This window comes from Aspergillus sclerotioniger, assembly GCF_003184525.1.
Source record: "Aspergillus sclerotioniger CBS 115572 chromosome Unknown BO94scaffold_48, whole genome shotgun sequence".
In the NCBI taxonomy this organism is placed as follows: Eukaryota; Fungi; Ascomycota; class Eurotiomycetes; order Eurotiales; family Aspergillaceae; genus Aspergillus; species Aspergillus sclerotioniger.
The window spans coordinates 176,635-196,618 of NW_020291038.1; the positions used below are offsets into that span (position 1 = coordinate 176,635).

The window sequence follows — 19,984 nt, forward strand, 5'->3', positions numbered from 1 at the left end:
ACGACGGCGGGTTTGATCTCCGCGCGACCCTCGACTGGGTCTGCGGGGGTCTGTTTATGTCTCAAGCTGCTCATTTGCATATGTGATGCCATTCAACGGAAACTAATCCCGAGCGTACAGCTCCCCTGTTGCATTCTGGTTACGACAAGGGTTTATAAAGCGGCGGAGGTAATTGATCCTGGAAGATAATAGTGGATCCGCATCAAGGAACATAAGAAAGACGAGAGGAAGAGTGCTCAGAGCATAGGAAATGACAAACATCTGGTTACTGTATGTGCATGGCTCAGCTTTGCCGGACCTATAGCGTAGTATGCTTCAATCAAATGCAGTCAACGAGTCAACACAAGGGTCACGTGAGAGTATACCGGCCCGGGCGCGCTAGGCCCGATGGGGAGGAACCATGGAACGCAAAGAAGCGGCTGCGATCACCATTGCCTTCTTCAGCACCGTCGGCTCCCTTCCTCACCACCCTGCTTCATCTACACTCTCGACGCAGTCCCGTATCCCCAACTGGTGCACGATGTCTTTGCCTCCCGAGCAGATCAATATCAAGCGGCGCCGTGAAGAGGAACCCGTCGAGACATTATGTAAGACTTGATCACTCCCTTGATTCGTTGCATGGCGGTCTCATCTAGTGAAAAGGCCTCTGCTGAAAACGATCGGAGCTGTCCCTTACCTTGACTCTCACCCGATTTCAACGCTAATACAATCTCTCAGACATTCAATCTGAGCTGCATCAGACCAAGCGTCGATTCACAGACTTTGTTTTCCAAAGGGTCCAGATCAGTAGCCATGGGAGTGAAGACGGGTCACCCAGCCCATCCTCCTTCGCCGCAGCGCAGAGAAAACTGCTTACTCCGCGGTCGGTGAGCAACACCGTCTTCCCGGCCACCAGGAGCGTGACCAACCGCGCAGCGGGTGCAGGAGCAACTGTCCCATTGGTAAGAGCCACGTCTCCCGGGGCGGAGATCCGCGAAGAACGCCGTTTGGCGACCGCTCGGAGGGAGAATGAGGAAAGACTGAACAGAGCCTTGCTTTCCTCGCCTACGTCGGGTCCGGCTAGACCATCAGCTGCTGCTACGCCCTCTAGTGGAAATGCCACCCCCGGAAGGTTAGTAGCCTCCACCTCTAGTGGAAAAGAAAGCCCGGCTTCGTCGGCAGGACAGGCGCAGTCACTACGCCGATTTCAGATCTCTCGATCGAACACGCCAATGAGTCCCCTCCGTAGCACCGGAGGCGGTGTCCAGAAACGCAAAGGAGACGGTGCGGTCGCGGTGCTAGTAGAAAAGTTGAGGCGCACACTGCATTCGCGACAAGCGTCGATGGTCGCCGATGTTGCTGCTCGGGCGGATGACGAAGGAAACCTGAGCATCGCGGGCGCTTTGTCCTCCGAGCAGAAGGCAGAGCGACCGCGGAAGCGGCCGGTGGTAAATCAGGCCGAGAGGAGATGGAGAGAGGAGCGTAAGAGCGCAATCTCGGCTGCCAAAGAGCATATCTCCCAGGTGCTGGAGAGGGAAGCCCAGGCAGCCCATCAGAGTAATTGGGAAGATGAGTCGGAACGATTGGCAAAGGAACTGGAACAGGTGGCTCTGGAGCTGGATGGGGAAATGGAGGTGACAGCCACGGAAACGGATTACACCCAGCCGTCGGGGTCACAGTCCTCAGGATCGTCTCGGCCCCGTTCGGTGATGCCCAAGCCTCCGTTGAGATACCAACCGCGCACGCCCAATAAGCATCGCGCGGGAGGCTCGGGCGCAGAAGCGATGCAAGGGTCTGTAGAGAGCCGTGAAGAGAAGACGGACACTCCGCGGGCAGGGTCTGAGGACGAGAGTGATGGGGAATACGTCTACGACACGTACATACGGAAACCGCTGCCAGACACCGGTTTGCTTACAGACCCATTAGTCGGGTTGGAATTGGACCAGGAAGCTTGGTTCCGGCAGCATGGAATCGACGTGAATCGCCAAGATATTGGGGTTATCGTCATCACGCAGGAGGATGAGGAGTACTGGGAGAACTTTGCCGAGGAGGAGGACGATGAGGATCGCTGGGATAGCGAGGATGCAGACTCGAACGGTAAGCAGACGATCGCAATTTTGGCAGGCCCCGAGCAGAACACGGCTAACCCACGGGCGTTTCCGGGCAGCTGAGAATAATCCGGCGAATGACTATCCGGACGAGGAATTGTCGTGGGATGATGAAGAGGATGATCCAACGGCTATCTACAACAAATACCGAACGCAGGCGCGGTCTGATGACGAGGAGTTCGACTTTGACGACTCGGCCAGTGAGGGCCGGCAGCGCGGTGGATTTGGATTCCGGTCGCACGTGGAGTCCGACGAGGAGAGCTGGTGATCGGGGCTCGGAGGGATTACGGTGCCAGACTGGCGAGCAGCAAGCAAGCAATCCAGCATGCCAGCAGGAAAAAGCAAAGGGAGACAGAACAAGGCAGCGAGACTAATTCGGGCGGCTGCGTCTGCAGAATCGAAGCCTTGTTTGGGTAGAAGAATGACTTCCATGTACGGTACTTTGGGCCCTGATTATTGATGACGACTCCTCCCGATGAGGCTGGATGCGACTCGACTCGACTCGACTCGACTCGACTGATCCCTGATTCACCGCAAGATCGGCCGTCATGGCTCTGCAGAATCTGCAGGATGAGCTGGACCGACGACAGGCCGGCCGTAAGCCAAGTCAACCGGTGTCCTCGGCCGGTAAGGCCCGTTTCAGAATTGCAGTTGCAGTTGCAGCTGTCCATTCTTTCCCTTCCTCCGGGGATCCTTCGGTGACTGCTGAGGACTCGCCCCCACGACTCTAGACACACAGACTCCGAAATAAGATTCTACCAGCAGAGGGGATGCGGGGTACGAATCCTGCCACCCCATCCCATCCGTTATCATTCACTCGGTCATCTGATAATCGTCGTCTTCGTCTTCTTCTTCTTCGCGTCATTGTCTACTTCCTTCAGGAGAAAACTCAGACAGCTGCCCCCACCATCCACCTGATCCTCTCGTACATGCTTTAATTCATGGTCATGCACAATTCCTCCATCCCCGTAACAGGTAGGCAGGTCACACCAATCATCCTCCTCGGGATCGGAATCCTTCGATCAGCATCGCCTGCAGATTTCCCACGCGCCTTCTGGTCGCCTACCCTACCTGTCATGTCTCGAATTCCGTGGACGTGAGGGATCGTCAACTGAATTATACTTTTTCTTCGGTAATTGATACGTAGGAGGAGGTAGAGGTACATCGATAGGTCAGAGTCTACCTACCTACCTTGTACCACTACCAAGTAAGCAACAAGCAATGAAAGCAACAAAAGCAAATAACGCAGAGAAGACTCTTACCAATCTCAGTATGCTGTACGGTCTGTCACTTATGTATGTTCTTCACTGCTTATACTTATACCTTAGATCCTATCTTATACCGTCATGTATGGCCCAAGTACAGAGTACAATACCCCCCAGAACAAAAACCAATCCCATAACCCATAACCCGTAATCCTAGACATAAGATCACCCCTATAATACCACCCACCACATCTATTATTATATTGCACCCCCAGAGTCCAAAGCACAGAGCTATGACCTACCTATATCCCACGCCGACTGCCTAGACTAGGCTATCCTAATCCCCAATCACCTAGTTGGTAAGTCTTGGCTGGTGCTACGAGGCTATATCATGGGGCGCGTATTACTATATTATGGTTTAGTTTATATGTTTGGTTCACTATACGAGGCCTTGGTATATCAGAGTTTACTATAGAAAACAGTCCTTACCCCCCAAGTATAAATCCCGTGTTATGCTGTGCTGTGCTGTGCTGGCTATGACTTGATTACCAATCATTGTCTTATTCAGATACTGGTTATATTCGTTTCTTGTGCTTGTGCCTTGTGCTTGTGCTTAGACATGGCTTTGGTCTTGGCCTGGTTCTGACTTGGGCATTTTCTACAACCAACCCACTCACTCTACAGTTCCTCAAATTCCTAAGAGAAATAGATACCTACTACCTACCACCACCAAGTACCTATACAGACACTCTCGCACTCATGTATATCAAACCATCAATCAACCCCCAAACCCAACATACATACATACATACTATACGTACTTCCTCACTTCAACAAAAACAGACTGTAGCCACTTTCCATACTTCACTTTCACCTTTTTCACACAACTAACTCCAACACAACCACGCCCACGTCCAAGTTCAGTCCCAAGAACTACGCTTACCAGCCGCGCCCCCCATCCTCTGCTTCCTTCCGGTGCTGTGACCTCCACCCAGGATGACTCTTGGTGCCTACCTATCTATCTAATAGGTAGGCAGGATAAGATATGATATGATGGGGGCTGATTCTAGTAGGCGATTGGCAGTTCGTAATCTAATCAGTTCAAATCCCGAGAGCATCAACATTCTCTTTCTGCGGAATGGGTACTTCATATTGATTAAGTATTTCTATTGTCAGGGCTGGATGACAATGTCATTCATTATTTGGGGATGAGTCAGGATCACTCATTCCCCTCTGCTAGATGGGTGTATCTGGTGGGTGTATGTATCGTACTGAGTGTTCTGATAATACGGTATCTTACACAGATGTATATGTACGGGCTGGTATTTATACGTCGGCATCGGACCTAAGTGCCGCAATGGGCCAGTGGCTTAAAGACCCGACTGACTCGTGTGTGTAGTCCGATTTGGAATCAAATGAGTAGTGTGTAGTATGGATGTGGTATCTAAATCCTACAGTCTGAACATGATTGATTCGATCGAATTGGATTGAATTGATTGATTTATTGATTGATGTGATTGTCCCATTCCCATTTCCGTAACCCACGCAGTCAGATGAGAAAAAGTAATCAAACCAGCCAACCCATAGGTATGTGTGTGCGCGAGTATAAAAGTGTGTAATGCAGGCAATGCAAGCCAAAGATACAAAGAGCCTCCCAAGTAAAATGTTGTAACGTGCTGAAAATGTTCCCAACGCAACGAGTGAAATGTGATCACAAAAGAAAAAGTAAAAAAAAAAAAATTAGAACAAAGAGGTATCTTCGGACGGCCGTGAGAGAGTAGATATTCAACGAATCGAAAGAATCATTAGAGTGGAGGTATGTAGGAGTGGTGGCATCACCGGGATATCCGTCTGCGGAGAACCTCTTCTTTGCTCTCGCGCATCCATGGATACCAGATGCCGACCCAGTCGACGACCCCGAATTTCGGAGCCCCCGAGTCGGTAATACCCGCTCCCTCACGGAGGAAGTCGCCGTCCCGCAGGCGCCGTTGTTCCCGCAAGGTTGGACACTTCTTTTCTTTGATGAACCGATAGAATTTGCATTGGATCCCCTGGAACCCTCGGCGCTGCCGGCTGGGGAATTGTTGGTTGAAGCTTTCGCGCACTTCTTTCCACTCTTGGCAGAGGTCCACTCGGTGGTACCAGATGAAGTACATTTCCTCTTCCTCGTACTTGGGTCGAGGAGGCCGTCGCCGCTCCGCAGCATTGCTGGAGCTGCTGGACACAGAATCGTATCGCTCACGTGAGTAGGCGCCGGGCGATGACTCTGCGGATCGGGGCCGGTAGGGCAAAAATGCTGCATCCTGAGATGATGCAGAGCTCTCGGCGTAGTGGTGGCCATCCTGATAGGGAGAGTAGAAGTATTGGTTGGGACTGGGAGGGTATAGCGGCGACAGCTGGGGTCCAGGATGGCTGTACTGGTATCGAGAGTTGGCCAATTCTCTCTCCGCCGAGGGATTCAAAAGAGAATCAATGGCCATGCGGCTTTGACGAGACTCCGGCATATAGGCTGGCCGTGCTTGTTCGTGAACGGACTCCATGGTAGAGGTATAGGAGAGATAGAGAAAGAGTACAGAAGTACAGGAGTGATGGGCGAACAAAACAATCTGCAGGTTCAGAGAACTGGCAGCCACCAAAGCAGAAAAGGTATAGGTGATGAAGATGCAAGTAAAAGTAACTTTTTTCTTTCTCTCCCACGGTTGAAAATGGTGGACCACCTGAAGAGGATGGATGACACCAAGGGGGGTGGGCGGGTGGAAATTTTAAAAGAAGTAAAAGAAAAACAGTGAAGAGAGAAAAATCAAATAAGTAAATTATAACAAAAAATAAAAGAAAAGAAAAGAAAAAAAAATCTGACAGATGTTGGATGTCTCTTTCAGCCTTCTTCTGTGAAAGAGAAGTTGGGGAGGGAAATGAGGTGAAGCAGTCGAGGAGGAATGAATGAGGAGGAGCAGGAGGAGCTTTGTTGAACCGAATGATTTTCAGGAAAAGGCCGGTCCTTAAAGCATCACCAACGCCGCACGAGACTCCCGGTTGGACTCGTAGGGAGGGCAATGGTGGCCAAGGGTCCCTGTTAGTGCTGCTTAACCCATGCAGCGTCCCAAATCTCTGGGACAGTCCAGCTGCTATTAGAGGCCGACGGTGACTGCACCCCCTGTCCGGTCGTGGGGAGTCACTCCTACGGCGGGTACACGACGGTCACCGGCGTGATGTGTAGCGCCTGCGCCAGCAGGGAGCGGCGATGATGGTGCTGTTCGCGTTCTTATATTGGTTGGTGAGGAGCTGAACGCCTTGGGGGGCGAGGAGGGGGAGGATTGGTTGCTTGTCCACTAGTATCTAGTCGGGATGCTCTTCTCGACTTGCTGGGATGTCTTTCAAAACCCTAGTCCATCTGCAAGTACTACCTATAATTATTCGGTTTGATAGTATAGATCAGTCTTCGGCTGGGGAGCGGAAATAAGGTAGTTTTAGTAGATAGGTAGATAGATAGAGAGAGAGAGAGAGTAATCTAGAAAAAAAAAAAAAAGAAGGAAAGAAAGAAAGTCGTCAGAAGAAAAGCAGCAGGCTTATATGCAAGGATGTTTCGTCTGGAAAGCCTCAGCAACAGAAGGATTCGCCACTTATCTCGACGACAGATGGATCCTCAGCACTCAAAACGATGAAGAGCAAGAGAGAGACAGACACAAGAGAGAGTGCGCGCGCGAGCGAGGATGAAAGAATGGCATCCGATGGATTGGATGGTTCACCAAGTGGAGATCGCGACAGGGTCACGTTGGCAGACCGACGACGTGCAGGGCCAGACTGGACGCTGGAGGGAGGTTAGTTGGGAGAGAGGGTCACCGTTGGATCGGGTAATTAATCGGGATTGTTGTAATTTATTATCGCCATGATTTTCATGACTTTAATTTGATTTATTTATTTTCTTCCATTTAGAGCCCCTCCTCTCTCCAGTCCCTAGTAGTCTCTCTCTCCCCTTCTTTTACCCCTCAGAATTCCGATTCGGTCAGTTCATGCAATATGCACCATTGAGGGGAAATAGGATGAAATGAAGGAGCCGCACCAAGGGGGATGAAAATTGAATGAAAAAGGAAAACCCAAAAAGAAAAAAAGAAAAGAAAAGTGACAGACGGAAGGATTGAAGGGAACAGGAATTAATCCTGATAACACACCTTCACCTTCACCCCTCCCCAGATTAGGTTCCGGAAGAACAAAGAGCGAAGAGCCCAGCAGTGTAATTAAACTGCAAATGACGAGAATAATGCAAATGAATAATCGGGCCAAAGTGACAAGCTTAATGGGTCCGATTCAATCGCCCACCTACCTAATCCAACCCTAGTTTCACCTGGCACGGATGATGATGATGATGATGATGACACAATCCTCAGGAGGGTTGCCAACACGCCAGCTAGATACCTCTGGGCGGAGGATTGGCCACGCGGGGAGTGAGGGGGAGCAGCCCTTCCAAAAGAGCCATCTGCATGAGCGTCATGTACACAATTACTCAAGTCCATTGATCCAGCCTGTCCTCCCCCAGTCACCCTCTCTTTCCCCCAAGTTCCCAAGGCCCTGGGTGCTGTTCGCCGGGCCTGGCACATGCAGTCCCAGTTCCAGTGCGCAGTTCTCGGTATGGACCAAAATTACAAATCCCGAAAGGATGGACCACGGACTAAGGTGCCATAATAATAATCAGAATTATTATACGGAGTAATAATACTAGTACTAATACTCCGTCATCCTAATAATAATAATAAAATTCTTGGGGGTGGCATGAAAAGGAACCATGCCGACTTCGTCCCCTCCTTTGGGTACTTTGGGTACTTGCGCTCGACATAGACGCTTCGTCCAATGAGTATCGGGCCTGGAGAGAACTCCTCCAGGCTGACCTGACTGACTGCAGTGGAGGTGCTTCCCTTTGGCCTCCAGATATCGACCGCTGAAGAATGTGTCAACCGTGTATCCGTAATTACGCCAGCAAGGGCTCGTATTTCTTCTTCTGTTCCCCACCACTTGCATTCTGGGACACCCTGGGAAAAGAATGCGGTCGTAATGATTCGTGGTCGAGGGTTTGACGCACGATCTGCCCGCCGCGAGGAGTGCAAGAGACATGCCTCCTGTATATTGAATCCTACGTAGGGAATGTAGACGCCGTCGGGCAGGACGAAAACAGAGAAGAGCCAGGGGGGGAGGGGATCACCGCAGAAAAAAAAATAGAAAAATAGAAAGTAAGATAAAAAAAATAAAACAAATAAGAAAACAAAGTACTTCGGCCGTAATACGTCCGCCGCCTGCAGCCCTGCCATTGCATGAGAAAGATTCGGTTTCCCAGAGCTGATAGGTCGTTCCATGGCTGCAAGACGGTTCGACCGAAACGAAGCATTGCAGGGTTCAAGTCGGCCGCTGGCGGGAAACATCAGACGACACCTGAGTTAGCTGGCGGGCTAGTTCGTTTGTCTTGACTCTTGACCTGCTGCGGTACTCCACCAGCATCTCATCTACAGTCTACTACATTGGGAGGATGTGGAGCCGAGGGAGGCTAGTTAATCCACTGTTCGCTCCGAGCCTCTCACACCTAAATTAAATCACTATCTCTCGAGATTCCACCGGGTCGAGACCCATACCAATCTGCTGAAGATTCAATAAGTATTCATTCATTTGGAATGACTCCGGTGGTGTTCGGTTGACTAGTGCGCCCGTGGGTTTTATCAGTCAGGAATGCCTGTCTAAACGGCTAGCCCAAGGAGGGTGCAGCCTTCACCGGAAAAATAAAAAACAAAAAAGGGGGGTGGGTGGGTGGGTGGGTGGGTGGTGGAAGAACGGGATTATACGGAGTCACGCAAGACTCGAGTTATAAGTGAGAGGGACTGTCGGTGGGAAGATGATCTGAGAAGCAAGGTCAATCTTTCGGGGGCGCTAGCACATAGAACAATCCTTCAATTCCACACCTCACTTGGAGAAGAAAATACCACCAGAAAATAGGGAAGGAAAGGATCACTGCAGGATTCGTGCAAGACCATCAGCAGGTGAGAATGGGGGGGTTCTGCGAATCGCCGTGGAAAACGGAAAGAGGGAAGAAGGGAGGGGGGGGAAAGGATGCCGGCGAAGCAGGCCAACAGAAGGGCGAGGATGGGCCGCGTCTATTGGATGCGGAATAGAATCAGCAGCCCAGCCTGCAGTGGCTTTGCTAGCGTACCGTTCTGTCGGGACGGGTTTGCGAATAGGATCGAGGCTCTAATGCTGTCTAGCTCTTCTGGTCTCAGATTGCGCAGGGCCATTGCTGAAGGACAGGCGACCTGACAGCCAAGCGGGAGACACGATGTGGGTGGGTCCGAGCCTTAGTACATACGGGGGGGTGGAGGAGGGGGAGGGGGGGGGAAAGAAACAAAAAGGAAAATGATGAGGATTGGAAAAAGGGAAAAATAAAAAAAAAATAGGGAAAGGAAAAGGAAAAAGAACACGGAAGAGGACATAGGATGGCCCCAACCTACCTAAACCAAGTAATAAGTGCGACCACTCTTTTCCCATGCTCGATCCTTCCTTCGATGGCATTTCTATTTGGCTCGATTGGATTTTACCTTTCGGTCGCTTGCTATTTCCCTTCCTCTTCTTCATGGATAACTAATGATTGTTCCTACCGTTCCTGTCGACGATGGGATCATGCTGGACAGAACCGCGCAGTCCAGGTAACAATCTGCACACTTTGCCAACACATCTCTGCAGCTGTAAGACGATCGCCTCCCCCCTCCTGATTCGGGCCTTGGCTTTCCAGATGATCTCATCTGTCGGTTACGACGTACTGTAGTATTTACTCGATGATGGATGGATGTAATAAGGTAGAGAAAGACAGGGTATGTAGCCCGTTCTTAATTTTTAATTTAGTTTTTTTATTCTTATTTTTTTTTTTTTTCTTACTTACCTAGGTAGTAGGTATCGGTTGCGCTCGCACAAATATGGGGTGCACAAGTGAATAGATTAAGACCCTGTCATATAAGTTGAGGTCTAAGTGCTTAGCCTACTTAGGTAATGATTACATCTTCCAGAAGGTTGACTCCAATTGATGCCATCGTGGGCACCTATAATGGCTGGGTCATAAGGATGAGACGGGCGGAAGATCCGTGAAGGATGCCCATCCTTTTGGCTGTAGACGAAGTGACGAATTGTGACTGCATCCAAGACTCTTAGGCGACCGACTGCGATCTCACTCCGGCATCGAAGGAGCGATCTGGAGTAATTCGTCAGCCTCTTTAGCAGGCTGGGCATCCTCAAACCCACTAGTGCCGCGGATTGAACCCGGCAGTGTCAAGGCTAGCCGGCCCATTCTTGTGTTGGATCCATCCTGGTGCACACGGTGGTTTGTTTGAGGTCTTGGGTCAGAGTCTGAGGAAGTTTTTAGTAGCAGCGACACGGCGGGGCTCGGCGGTGACGATCCGGGATAGACGAGTCTGGAGGATGAGGAAGGCGAGGAGGAAGACGAGGATCGCCGAAAGAGGAAGGACCCGGTCGGCCAGGTAATATTCAGCTTACTACAGAGAGAGGAAAAAGGAATGGCCAGTAGTAGTGACGCATCGGTTTTGCCTGGTCCAAAGCAAATCTGATATCAGTATTAGCATTTTGCATATATCGGACATGTCGTACATGAATAATAATGTTCATGCTGTAAGGATATACTAGGTAGGTAGATACTCATCATTACTCCAGGTGTGCCTGACGCCCCCAGGCGCCAAAGGGTGTGGTCCTGGGCAGCGCACAAACAAAGCCACTGGGACTTGTTCCAGTTCTCTTCCACCCACCCCCCCACACCCAGCCGAAGGCCCCTCTTGGCCTCTTCATGGGGGCTAGGCAAAATAAGAAATGACAACCGATAATTGTGTCACTATCTCCACAACTCGCTTTTGGCGCCGATCGGCCCCGAACTCTTCCTAACTGACTAGTCCAGACGAGCACACAAATCACAGAATCACACCAAGGAAGGGGGTCCGTCGAAACCCCCATATTCCTCAGGTCTTGGTTATGGAGTGCCTGGGGCTGGCCTTGGAGAGAATAACATAGGGTAGATATAGTAGAGTTCGATATCTATAGGAGATGGAGATGTCAGCCGTTATCCTTCAATACTCTGTTTGGGGGTCTGCGTCGTCAGTCATCTGCAAACCGCCCCCAACCCTTCTAGCTTTTCCTTTTTTTTTTTTTCCCTTTTGACTTTTCTTTTCTGCTTTCCCCCCCCCTTCTTTTCGGCTTTAAGAGCACCCACCGGCCATCATCTTGGCAGCCCAGCAAAATCCACGACAATTACAGTTTCATTATGTGTGGGACTTGGGAAGCGGAAAGGTCCCGTCAGCAGCTTATCAGCTGTGAGGACGCAAGTCTAAACGCGAAACATCCCTCGGCCGCGAGTTACTTGTACAAGGCATCACTAGTGACTACTGTCCCTCTCGATATCACAAGGGAAATTGTATGGTGCCAGTCTTCGTGGTCTGGCCGTTATTAATTTCGGGTTCAACAATGCAAGGCTATACGGCGTATTCGTCCGGGACGAGGATTGGCTGGGGAACATAATTGCGGCACAGTCAATCTGCGCAAGCTCCAAACCCAACCCAGATGGAGCGCGCGTACAGGTCCGCTTGTATGGATCACAGGCGAGCTCGGCCGCCTGGTTCCCCTACGCAAGTTGTCGAGCAGATGACTCTGGCAACTGAGCTAGATACTGGGCAGTTAGTCTTACCACACTCGATGATATGCGTGCGTGCATGCGCTCAGGCAAAATCGAGGGGAAGGTTCCGAGGAAATAACAGCCTTTTCTCCGTCTGCAATATGATGGGTGGAGGGTTGTAAAAAAAAAAAGGCGGATGATCATCCGCTTGTCAGCGCCTGTTGTAGATCCTATCCTTGAGGGTTACGAATCCCTTCGTCCCCAACCTCATCTTGTGCGTTCGGGTGGAGGTACCTAGATACCCCGGGATGCCTCAAAGGAGACAAGCAGACAGCTAGCAATGTCACACCTGCTGCAACGACCATGGTCCTAACCCGCGGACAAGGTAGTACCTCCTCATGCCAACCCCGTTCTGCCTTAGTTTCCACCAACTCCTCCTCATCCAGCGCGTACCCGCAGCTGTGTTCAATCACGTGAGGGTTCATCGCCGGGGATATCAGGCAGGCAACCTATAGCGAGAGGCCATTTTGATTAATGGCGGAGTTAGACAGGAGGTTGCGATGCTTGGAGGTGGAGACTGAGCAAGAGAACAAAGAAAACAGACGACAGCGATCAACTTCCATTCCAGCAATCGACGTCGAGCCCGCCAGGTCCCTGACTCGTAACCAGTTACACGACCCCAACTGACCGGGGGGGGGGGGGGGGGGGTACTTAGATACGTAGCACCGTAGCACATCCCATGTGCCGGGGTTTGGGTTGGAATGGAGCGGAATCGATACATGGTCCAGGATATTTTTAATCACATTCTTATTGAAGGTTGTGCATCCGGTGCATTGCCCTCTTCCTCAAGCGGTCAGGCAACGGTGGCACAGCGTTGCACTTGCAGCACGCGTCCGCGGACGGAGGAGGCTTCCACAAGAGTGGAAGGATGGATTAGGATGGCTGACTAGAAAGCGCGTAGAATCCAGGACCTTGCGGCTCAAGCTGTCAACATTCAACTGCAATTGTGAGGGCCAGCCTTTGGGAGAGAATGAGACACTGCCGCGGGCCCGAGGGAGGCTCCATCCATGGGTGGCAGGCGATAGTCTCCTAGTAACAGCTTAGCCCGACGGATGCCGTCGCCTGCGCCATTAGTCCTGTTACCTATCTACCTAGTACCTACCTACCCTCCCTTGGGAGTGAAAGGATCCTACTCCGTACTATCCACCTGCAAGCGAGCTTAAGTGTAACTTGCGCTGGGCCTAGACAACACTCATGTCCCTCTTAGATGCAGCCTGACCATTCAGACCAGCCTCAAGGGCTGAGACTGGGAAGTACGGCGTTGACCAGCATCCTGCCTGGGCACTGGGCAGAATTCATGCATGGTGGGAGGCTGTGATATCATTGTGTTCCCATAGTGCGACGTGTCGGAGACAGTGCCGAGCCTCACCTGTTCACGATCTTCCAGAAAGATCGAATTGTTCCTTCTTGTACGTGGTGGCTGAAGCCACTGTCCTCGCCACCGAATTCAGATTCCACGGTCCAGAATTCCTATCCTAAGCTTGTCTTGGGCTTCCTAAACACCAGAAAGCAAGGCAACCACGATTATGACATCCTACGTTCATCATATCTGGCTCCATTCCAAGTTTCAACCCTGATGGAGAGTGGGATGGATGGCTGGATGGATCAGGGGGGGGAACAATTAATAAACACGTTGGTGGTGGCCGGAACGGACGGGGCGATCCCGCCGGCTCTACTCCGTACAGAGCAGTCACACTCTCTCTCAGTCCCTCACAGTCTCACAGAGAGGGCTGGGGATATTCCTTTTTTTTTCCCCCACCCTCTCTCTCTCTCTCTCTTCTCCCCTTGACTATTCCGTACGCTTACCATCATTCTGCCTTGTGCAACATCAGCCGTCGGCGTCAAGTCTGTCAATGCATGAATGCATGAAGCCAGCGAACAATGGCTTAGACGGACTTGGTAGGATCGATTCCTGCAGCCTCGTGTATTTCGATGGTTATTCTGGATCCCCTATAATAATAATAGTATTATAATAATAAAAATTCAGGTGAAGGCGCCTTGTCGGTGAGTATCCATCGGGGATGGGGGCAGTGTCGAGGCCCGTCCTGTGTACTACACAGTACTAGTAACTAGTAAGAACTAAGGGGCACCGCACTTGGCCAGAGCTTCCGGCGCCTAAGGAAGGGATGGCTTGCGACTGAACAATCCGACTGGACCATTCGTCTAATTACGGAGTCGCTGGGCCAATCATGCCCCATTGGGGTCAGATCTGATCGTTGTGGACAGGATGTGTCAGATGTCAATCAATAGTCATCAAGGGCTGCTGGAACTGTCTCTATTTAGGTTTGCGGCGATGGAGCCTGCCTGAGCCCCCCCCCCCCCCCCCAACGAGGTGCTGCCTCGGCCAGAATTGGCGTCTCTGATTGCCTGGCATTTTTCCGAGGCTTTTCGTGCTGATTGGCTGACTGACACATTTTGCCAAAGCTTTTCCTTATCACGCCAATAGAACGGGCGCCTGCGTAATAATAATACATTGCCATTCCACGACTAATAAGTATTTACCTTCCGAAGTCCGTCCGTCCGTCCGTCCGTCCTTCCTTCCTTCCTCGCTCAGACTGAGAATTGTGCCCTTGTCTGTGTCTGTCAGCAGATCGACCAGGGAATCAATCTCATCAGCTGATAGCGAAGGGACCACAGAAGTCCACAGAGGACCGATGTACGACGCCTCTTCAGTCGTTCAGCTAGTACTCCGTAGTTAGTACACAACAGTTGGCAACCTGCCGAACAGATCATCATGCAGAATCATCAGCCCGTACATTCCGAGAGCAGTGGCCTCCACCGACCGGCAACACCAAGACACTAAGATATCCGGCAGCAATATTCACGAGCTCCTTGACCACGGTACCACCATGGCACCAACGGGCCCGTTGGTGCCTCCGTCTGATTCTGGATCCAGCTAGGGATAGCGTTGGCCGCTAAGCCAGAAAGTGAGGCCTGCGTCTGAGGCAATTCGCCCCACGTGTTGGGCGGCGCAGGGGCACGGAAATCGTCGGTGCCTGAGGGATCGAAGGAAGGGCTCCAGGACGAACGAGGCTGAAGTCGAACGCTGAACTTTGTTGAAGAGGCCCCTCCCAAAAGGAAAATAAGTTTTCTTTCTCCTTCGTCGTCCCCGTCCGGAAAACAATTCAACCCAGGGAACCCACCTGCGGACCTCCGTACACTGCAGGCGACGAACCTACCAGGTAAGGGCCTCATACCGTACGACCGACTTGCCATCTTCCATCGTAATCACCGAAGCCACTAGATAGAATGGGAAAGACAACCTCTCCAATCACAATGGCTGGATCCTGGTCCTCGCCGGAAATCCACCAATAATACGCCGGGCCATTGAGGCGACAATGCAAGTGAAGCGGACGGCATTCGTCCGACGACGGTGATTGATTTCACCGCCGTGCTGACGGCTTCGGACCTGGAGCTGAAGCTTATCGTCAGACGGATCTGAACCAGAAAGGCTTGGCAATCAGGCTCCGGTGCAAGTAAGAGCTTAATAATAATGGGGGCATCCCTATAGGGAGGGCAAAGGGGAAATGATAGGCACGGTCGGGTAAACCTTGACTATTGTTCTCTGCATAGTTAGTTAGTCCTGTGTATGTTTTCTACGAATACGGACAGGAGACGATCTATCAGGACCAAATTTGAAACTTCAGCCGTTCAGCTACTGCGCCGATTTCCAATCGGAGGATCCCCGTGATTCCGTATCGACCATCGCCTGTGTCGACTGTCGAAGGTGGCGTTATCAATCTCACCAACACCACGCCACGGATCCTGGCGATCAAACGTGGTGAACGTGGCCAGAAATCCTCGGGGGCCAAAAGCCTGCCTAGGGCAGCGACTATCATCCTCTGCCGCCCTCCGGCAGTGACGAAGGATGCGTCCTTCTAGAAGTCGTATACCATACGCAGCGATTCGCAACGCGTCCTCGGGGCTTGCCTCCGAGCCCCGAAATGAATCCCGAGTCTGGCCGCGCCGCAGGGCAGAACCGGTCTGACTAAGGCTCTAAGACAATGAGATTGACACTTCATCTGGGCTCCCCTCCCCCCCGGCCGACGCAGGCATCTCCATTCTGGCCTGTCGTGGCCGGATGACACTGCTGCTGCATCCAATCAGCTTTGCTCCGAGCCAATGATTAACCTCTAGTGGTTGGTTGAGGACGAGGATTTGCGGCAGAGTCGTTGTACATAGGTGTGGACGCTATGTGATGGGGTCCTAAAGCAGCTGGGTGGGTTTGGCGGTTGGCGTAGGTAACGTAGTTCGGAGTACTTCGTCGGTCCTTTGGCTAGTGGTCGGAATTGCAGTCCCCCGTCGATAGCTTGTGACGGTGCTATCGACCGGCGACGACCCTGTGGACTAGTAGTAGTAGTAGTAGTAGATACTAAATACTAGATACTAGATAGGGCCCCGTACGGAACAGGTCCGGTGGTCCGCACCCACCGTAAGTAGGATGTTGCTAAGTATATTCTGTATACACTATACAGGATGTAGATACTAGGTACCTGCTCGACCACCCTTTTATAAGTACATCCTCCGTATTATCATGATATTTCTTATTATGTAGGTACTTACTATCTACTTAGGTGAGGAATGCTATTATTATCCGGCACAAAGCAATAATGGGGGATACTATAGGATGATCACGTCGATGGCCTCATACAGTGGGATTACATAGATACTAGCGCGAGTGGCATGGCGCCAGTTGACGGACGCCGTGAAGCACTGACCGCATGCATGCAATGGCGACCTACATTGACTCGCTTGAGTTAAGCCTGGCTGCAGCCCGGATGGCTCGGCGCGCTCCCAGCCCCGATACCATACCATACACCCTCGTAGCTGCCAATCCGAGGCCGCCGGCCGTTCGATCGACATGAGCAAGCGAGATCGATGCAGCGTTCAGTGTTCCGTTCAGCGTCTCAGACTGTCAGACATGCCCACTAGCCACTAGTAAGAAGTCTAGGACGTAGCCTAGTAGTATGCTCCGTATCTATCTAGGTATCTGTCTGTCTATCTAGTAATCTACCTACCTAGTGGCAGCGCCGCCGCCGGCTCCCCCCCTCTCGCGCGCACACACACACACCTTAAGGTGCCACGGGCAGTCCTTCCCAAGGGACGTACCCCAGGTAAGCTTACTCTGAAGAACTGCCTAACCGTTTTGATCCACTGAGTCAGGTACCAGCTCCAGCTGGCTTTAACCCTACCTACGACTGAACTCTGAAGAACTGTGTCCAGAGGGGCGGGGATAGACGTTTACCGCCAGCTTCAATCCACGGGGGCCAGCGCAATTTCCCCCTCCAGGCTCGGGGATGATGGTCCAAACCTACCAGAGCCTACCAGGATGCTCGCCTACCCAGAAAACCCCTCAGCTGGACGGAACCTGCTCAAGGTTGCCTACTAATGCCCAACTATCACACCTGAACCAGACTGTCGGGTCCGTTGGTGTGGTATTCGCGCTGCGAGAATCAGCCGGTGACCTGCGCCAATTTTCCCAGTTAATCTATTTTTCGCGCTGCGGCTGGACGAGGCACCCGAGTTCCAGAGGTTGGGGTTGATTGACTCTCCCAGTTTTTTTTCTCGTTCGTTTGTTCGTTCGTTTGTTTCTCTGTCGGTCGGTCGGTCGGTGTGATGAGTTTTGTTTGTCCTGCGGACCTCGAGGCCTCGACAACACCGTGGACCACCACCCACCACCACCACCCACCACTCATCACCGCCATCACCGTCACAATAATATGGAGCCGCCAGCCCCGAATATTAATAGAGTATGGAGTAGCTTATAGTAGTAATTGTTAACTCAAAGTGGTTTTGGCTAGACAAAGACCCCCATTTCCAGTAGACCGACCCATGGTCCCTCCCCATCGCTAAGCATCCTCATACTGTGGTTGACCCAACTTTCCCAAGCAAAGTCTATCATCAAGCTTCAACCCAAAACAACGCATCCCCACAACGTCCAGACTCCAGACTCAAGAGACAGACAGAGAGGGGGGGAATATTATTATTATTATTATTATTATTATTATCATCATCATCCGGCGCGTCTCCTCTTTGTCTCCTCCTCGGCGATCTCCGTCAGTATCCACTTTGGAAACAAGTCATCCCGTTCTCGACCTTGTTTCGTTCCGTGGCTCTCTTTGTTCCCTAAGTCGACCAACCAAACTCTACCTACGTAGGTAAGGTAGTAGATAGATGGGCTACTATTCTTGAGTAAAGTATCTTCACCCTGAGTAAAGTCTGCCTGCCCTGGTACCTCCCTCTAGTCACTAACAGTAAGTACCTACAAAGTTCTACCAGTGGAAATCACAACCAGACAACAAAGGACTAAGACTAAGACTGCCCCGGCCGACTCCCGACCCCCCCGACCCCGACCGACCGACCGACCTGGTCTGGGCTCTCATTTCTGTTCATGTTTGATGCTTCCAGCAATTCCTTGTAGGGTAGATAGATAGTAGGTACTATACAGGCCCCGCGTTACTGCGGAGCGATCCTCCTACTCCCTACTTAGGGAGTATACTATACGACTACGACTACCTATAATAATATGGTTACTATGCTGATCCCACTGTCCAGAAAATTAAAGACAACAACCTTAGCAGACCGATTTCATATTTGATTTTATTTGATGGAAGTGCTACCTAGTAGTAGTAGTAGTAGTAGTAGTAGTCTCCGACCGACCGAGTAGGGACTAGATAGGTAGGGCGTCACTTTACTGTGGTTTAGGGCGTGGTAAGCGACGGGATAACGGGAGGATTCCGGTGGTCTCTTACTCTCCATACTAGTTGTAAGAGGTACGTAGGGAGACGTGGAACAATGTGAGGTTAGCTTTAGGGATCGGGCTAGGTCTTATATTGCGAGTCTATAGAATATAAATAATATATACACGCAGGTATAGAACTAATTACTAACCTTCTAGAATTCCTGATTACTAATATAATAGATATTTTAACGTATTTCATAAGCGAGCGGCGCACCTCTCGCATTTTATACGCGACTAAAAATCTCGCTCAAATCAACCACCAACCATGCCTCCAAAAGCACGTCAAAATTCAAGAAATTTAGATGAGCAAGAGGGTAGAGCTGTACTAGCTATTTCTGCTTTAAAAAAATCAGAAATATCTAGTATTTGTGAAGCAGCTCGTGTATATAATGTTTCTGAAATAATCCTTTACAGATAATTACACGGTATATCTTCATACTCAGAAACACGCGCTAATTATCATAAATTGACTTAAAATAAAGAGAAATTACTTATATAATAGATTCTATTGCTAAATCAATATAGAGCCCCTTTCTGACTATTCTATATATAAGAAATAGCTAATATTCTACTTACTTAACATGATATTATCCCAGTTTAATCAGTCAGAGAGAACTGAGTCACTAACTTTATTAAATAATAAGATTATTTAAAAACTTGCTATACTTAATATTATGATTATCAATATATTAAATATAAAGATCTTAAGATTATATAAGAATAATTTAACTATATATAAATTATGATAATATAATATAGAATTATATAAAAAGATATCTATAATTTTAATAAAACTAGCTTTACTATAGGCTTAGTAACTACTGCTCAAGTAGTTACTAGAGCTGACTATTATAAAAAGACTTTTTTTATACAGCTAGATAATTAAGAATAAGTTATTTTAATTAAGTATATTAATTTTATTAGTTAGACACTTTTTTTATATATAATTTTTAAAGATAAGGTCTATATAAAGAATTTATATCAAGATATCAAACTCCTATATGATAATAGGATTGAGATTAATCTTAATAAATAGATTATAAATAAGATAAGTCTTTATTAACTTTAAAATCTCTTTATTTTTATTACTAGTTATATAACTAGCAGATATTATCTTCTTATTCTTAATAGTTATAATAGTTATTTAATATCTTAATTTAATTAAATATATAGTAAAAATAATATTATTTTTATTTATATATTTATATACTTATTATATTTATTATAATCTTTAAATATTAATTAT

At 49.7% G+C, this 19,984-nt stretch overlaps 6 protein-coding genes across 6 annotated transcripts; 2 read left to right on the plus strand and 4 right to left on the minus strand.

Moving 5' to 3' along the window:
- Positions 1-520: 520 nt before the first annotated feature.
- Positions 521-2,355, plus strand: BO94DRAFT_478979 (Iwr1 domain-containing protein; the record flags this gene model as incomplete). Its single annotated transcript, XM_025608722.1, has 3 exons — positions 521-587; positions 718-2,076; positions 2,147-2,355. The coding sequence occupies 3 exons, from the start codon at positions 521-523 to the stop codon at positions 2,353-2,355; spliced, it is 1,635 nt and encodes a 544-aa protein (XP_025461921.1).
- On the minus strand, positions 2,261-2,889 carry BO94DRAFT_310032 (uncharacterized protein). The gene has a single exon (XM_025606814.1). The coding sequence runs from the start codon at positions 2,756-2,758 to the stop codon at positions 2,372-2,374; it is 387 nt and encodes a 128-aa protein (XP_025461922.1). The 5' UTR covers positions 2,759-2,889; the 3' UTR covers positions 2,261-2,371.
- A 1,859-nt stretch (positions 2,890-4,748) lies between these two features.
- BO94DRAFT_310065 (uncharacterized protein) lies at positions 4,749-6,049 on the minus strand. The gene has a single exon (XM_025606815.1). The coding sequence runs from the start codon at positions 5,830-5,832 to the stop codon at positions 5,128-5,130; it is 705 nt and encodes a 234-aa protein (XP_025461923.1). The 5' UTR covers positions 5,833-6,049; the 3' UTR covers positions 4,749-5,127.
- Positions 6,050-9,696: 3,647 nt separating this feature from the next.
- On the plus strand, positions 9,697-10,243 carry BO94DRAFT_310079 (uncharacterized protein). The gene is made up of 3 exons (XM_025606817.1): positions 9,697-10,011; positions 10,092-10,137; positions 10,217-10,243. Exons 1-2 carry the CDS (start codon positions 9,763-9,765, stop codon positions 10,116-10,118), a joined length of 276 nt encoding a protein of 91 aa, XP_025461924.1. The 5' UTR covers positions 9,697-9,762; the 3' UTR covers positions 10,119-10,137; positions 10,217-10,243.
- On the minus strand, positions 10,224-11,119 carry BO94DRAFT_579564 (uncharacterized protein; the record flags this gene model as incomplete). Its single annotated transcript, XM_025615279.1, has 3 exons — positions 10,224-10,880; positions 10,925-10,956; positions 11,080-11,119. The coding sequence occupies 3 exons, from the start codon at positions 11,117-11,119 to the stop codon at positions 10,488-10,490; spliced, it is 465 nt and encodes a 154-aa protein (XP_025461925.1). The 3' UTR covers positions 10,224-10,487.
- A 3,516-nt stretch (positions 11,120-14,635) lies between these two features.
- Positions 14,636-15,415, minus strand: BO94DRAFT_310118 (uncharacterized protein). Its single transcript, XM_025606818.1, has one exon. The coding sequence runs from the start codon at positions 15,210-15,212 to the stop codon at positions 14,796-14,798; it is 417 nt and encodes a 138-aa protein (XP_025461926.1). The 5' UTR covers positions 15,213-15,415; the 3' UTR covers positions 14,636-14,795.
- Between the last annotated feature and the right edge of the window lie 4,569 nt (positions 15,416-19,984).